Below are 2,730 nucleotides of genomic sequence, written 5' to 3' on the forward strand. Positions count from 1 at the left end.
ACAACAATAGCTTGCTCACATGCTTTTTTTATGCCATTCCATGTCAATAAGTTTTGTGCGCAACACTTTAAGTCGGCTAACGTCTGCTGCATCGTTCTTCACAAATTTCAGTAGGCAATCTATAGACTTCATGGCATCAGAAAATGTTGCTTCTTCTGCAATGTCACTCACAGTTCCGGATGACATCTCGAGGGAAATATTGTCTGTTGAATCTTCGGTGAAAGAGTCATCTTCTTGAGCCACGCTTTCTTGCAAAATGGAATCAATGATCTCCGTATCCGTAAAGACCGCACTGGTGAGCCAAGTTGGGTTGTTGTCACCATCGTAAACCTGATCTTTTAGCCATAAATTAATATCTTCGTCGGATGTAGTTGTGTTAGTTAGAGTATCTATGGCAACAACAAGCGCTCTCGTATCATCTTGAAACTCATCTGGTGTATCAGAATCCACGCATATCCTGGAAACTGATCCAAGAGCTTTTTCCAGGAATTTTCGATTGTGCTTGGTGAAATTTCATCCCAAGCAGCAGACAGTCAATCAATGCTTTGCATCAGAGATATCTTCTTGAGACGGTCCTCAAACTTGAGTTCTTCGTTTTCAAGAACCAGTTTCAGCATGAGTTTCCGCTTGTACCGGGTTTTTATTGCATTGATAACGGATTGGTCCATTGGCTGACACTGTGATGTGACATTCGGCGGTAGATAAATCACCTGTATGGAAAAAGAGGTAATGTAAAGTTTCTCACTTTGATTAATTAGGTTTTCACCTTGATCAATTCATCATCAGAAATTAAATTGTCTCCTCCTGTATAGTGGGCCGTGCAGTTGTCCAGTACCAGGAGAGCCTTCGGTTCTAAGCTCTTTTCGCCGGAAAACTTTCTTACTGCAGGTACAAATTCGTTAAAGAACCACTCCCGGAAAAGCTCTCGCGTCATCCATGCTTTTTTTGAATTGTAATATGACACCGGGAGCAGTTCTTTGGTCGGAAATGATCGTGGCTTTGCAGCGGTTCCGATAAACATTAGTCTTAATTTGTTTGAACCGTCGATGTTGCTACATGGCATAAATGTGTATCGCATTTTATTTAGTTTCCGACCGTAAACATTTTTCTCGCTGGAAAGTGCCAGACTTCGTGACGCAAGCAGCTTTACGAAAATTGCCGATTCGTTTGCATTGTACACTTGCGACTTTTGAAGTCCTGTTTCTGTTATTTTTGATGCTAATATTTCCTTAAATTTTATGTAAGCATCCACGTCAGCAGAAGCTTTTTTTCCCGCAACCCGCTTGACATGCAGACCGAATCGTTCTTTGAATCTACGCATCCAGCCATCCGAGAATGAAAATTTTTGGTTCACATAATGTCCACGTTTCTGGATTTCTCGGAAAAGTAACTCCGCTTTGACCCGCAGAACCTCGGAAGTGACGATTATGTTGGCCTCTCGCTGTTGCAAAATCCACACATATACGGATTCTTTCATCAATGGGTAGTTTTGCGTTTTCATCGTCTTCCTGCTGTTAACTCCGTGTTCTCTATACTGTTCCATCTTTGCTCGTAGGTCATCTTTTTGTTGAATGAATCTCGACACGGATGATGATCCTACGCCATATTTTTGAGCAAGCGATTCGTGAGTACATCCCCCTTTCTCAAACTCCTCGATGATTTTAACTTTCTCCACCAAAGTAAGCGTTTTTTGCTTACGCTTTTGATTCAAACCTGATCCAGATGCGATGTCCATTGTGGTAATAGTACACTGTAAATCAAACTTAATATGATAATTGTGAGAAATTTTTCGCCGTTTCCGATTTCATGACTTTATTACAATTCTAGGTTAAAAATATCCCTAGAATACGTAGATCATTGTCGTTAGATTCATTGTCGTCATTACAATGAAAGCTATATTAGGTAAGTTTCAATTTTTCAGGTCAACTACGTCTCAGGTAAGTATGAAAATTTTCAGGATCACTATATCTCAGGTAGGTATAACATTGGGCCTGATCACGAACGTCACTTCACGATGAAAACGAAATGATTTGTATACAAGGTTATGTACACTTTACTTCGTTTTCACCAAAGTACGTAGAATAGAAGGTAAGGGAAATTTCCTTTGTATACACACGGAGAGAGCATGTGTTACACACACAAAGTAGTTAGTAATAAGAACTCCTCAATTTATTCGAATATCTGAAGCTTTTTACAATATTTCTTGATTTTAAAAGTTCTAAAAACCATAAAAAGTGACAAAATCGCAAGTCGAGCCGACGATAAACACGATAGTTTACCGCATTTATTTAAGGTTTTATGTGATGTTTTTTCGATTTCATACTGAACAGTTTTTTTACTTCAGCAAAATGTCCCACGATGCCGGAGCAGAATAATTTTGAATAGTAGCATAACATTTGGCACATAATTCAAATAGTTTCACACGCAATTCCAATTTTATACTTTCACTTTACTCCACTTCTTTTTGTAAGAGTGCAAAATATTAATTTGCAATCACTTCGGAATATGACCCGGGATGGAGGAAAAGTTTTTCTCGTTTCCAAAAACGCCATTTTGGTCCCTTCAAGTGGGCTCACTACGGCTGAACACACCGAACCGAAACCAATGAAAGCGTCGTGTTGACTCTTGATGGATGCTATAATGAAAGACAAAAAATCAGCAGTGTGGGACTTAATCTTTCATCATATTACCAATTACCGGGAACGACACTGCACACTCTCCACACATTTG

The 2,730-nt window shown here is 39.4% G+C and overlaps 1 protein-coding gene across 1 annotated transcript; it reads right to left on the reverse strand.

Moving 5' to 3' along the window:
- Positions 1-533: 533 nt before the first annotated feature.
- LOC129767152 (jerky protein homolog-like) lies at positions 534-1,735 on the reverse strand. Its single transcript, XM_055767773.1, has 2 exons — positions 767-1,735; positions 534-710 (listed from the first exon to the last, which is right to left on the reverse strand). The coding sequence occupies exons 1-2, from the start codon at positions 1,733-1,735 to the stop codon at positions 534-536; spliced, it is 1,146 nt and encodes a 381-aa protein (XP_055623748.1).
- Positions 1,736-2,730: the final 995 nt, after the last annotated feature.

Source organism: Toxorhynchites rutilus, chromosome 2 (genome assembly GCF_029784135.1).
Source record: "Toxorhynchites rutilus septentrionalis strain SRP chromosome 2, ASM2978413v1, whole genome shotgun sequence".
Classification (NCBI taxonomy): Eukaryota; Metazoa; Arthropoda; class Insecta; order Diptera; family Culicidae; genus Toxorhynchites; species Toxorhynchites rutilus.

Coding starts and splice junctions, on each gene's coding strand:
- LOC129767152 (XM_055767773.1), bottom strand. CDS start 1,735: ATGGACATCGCATCTGGATCAGGTTTGAATCAAAAGCGTAAGCAAAAA. Junction 711..766: donor CTGATGATGAATTGATCAAG/GTGAAAACCTAA, acceptor TTTTCCATACAG/GTGATTTATCTACCGCCGAA.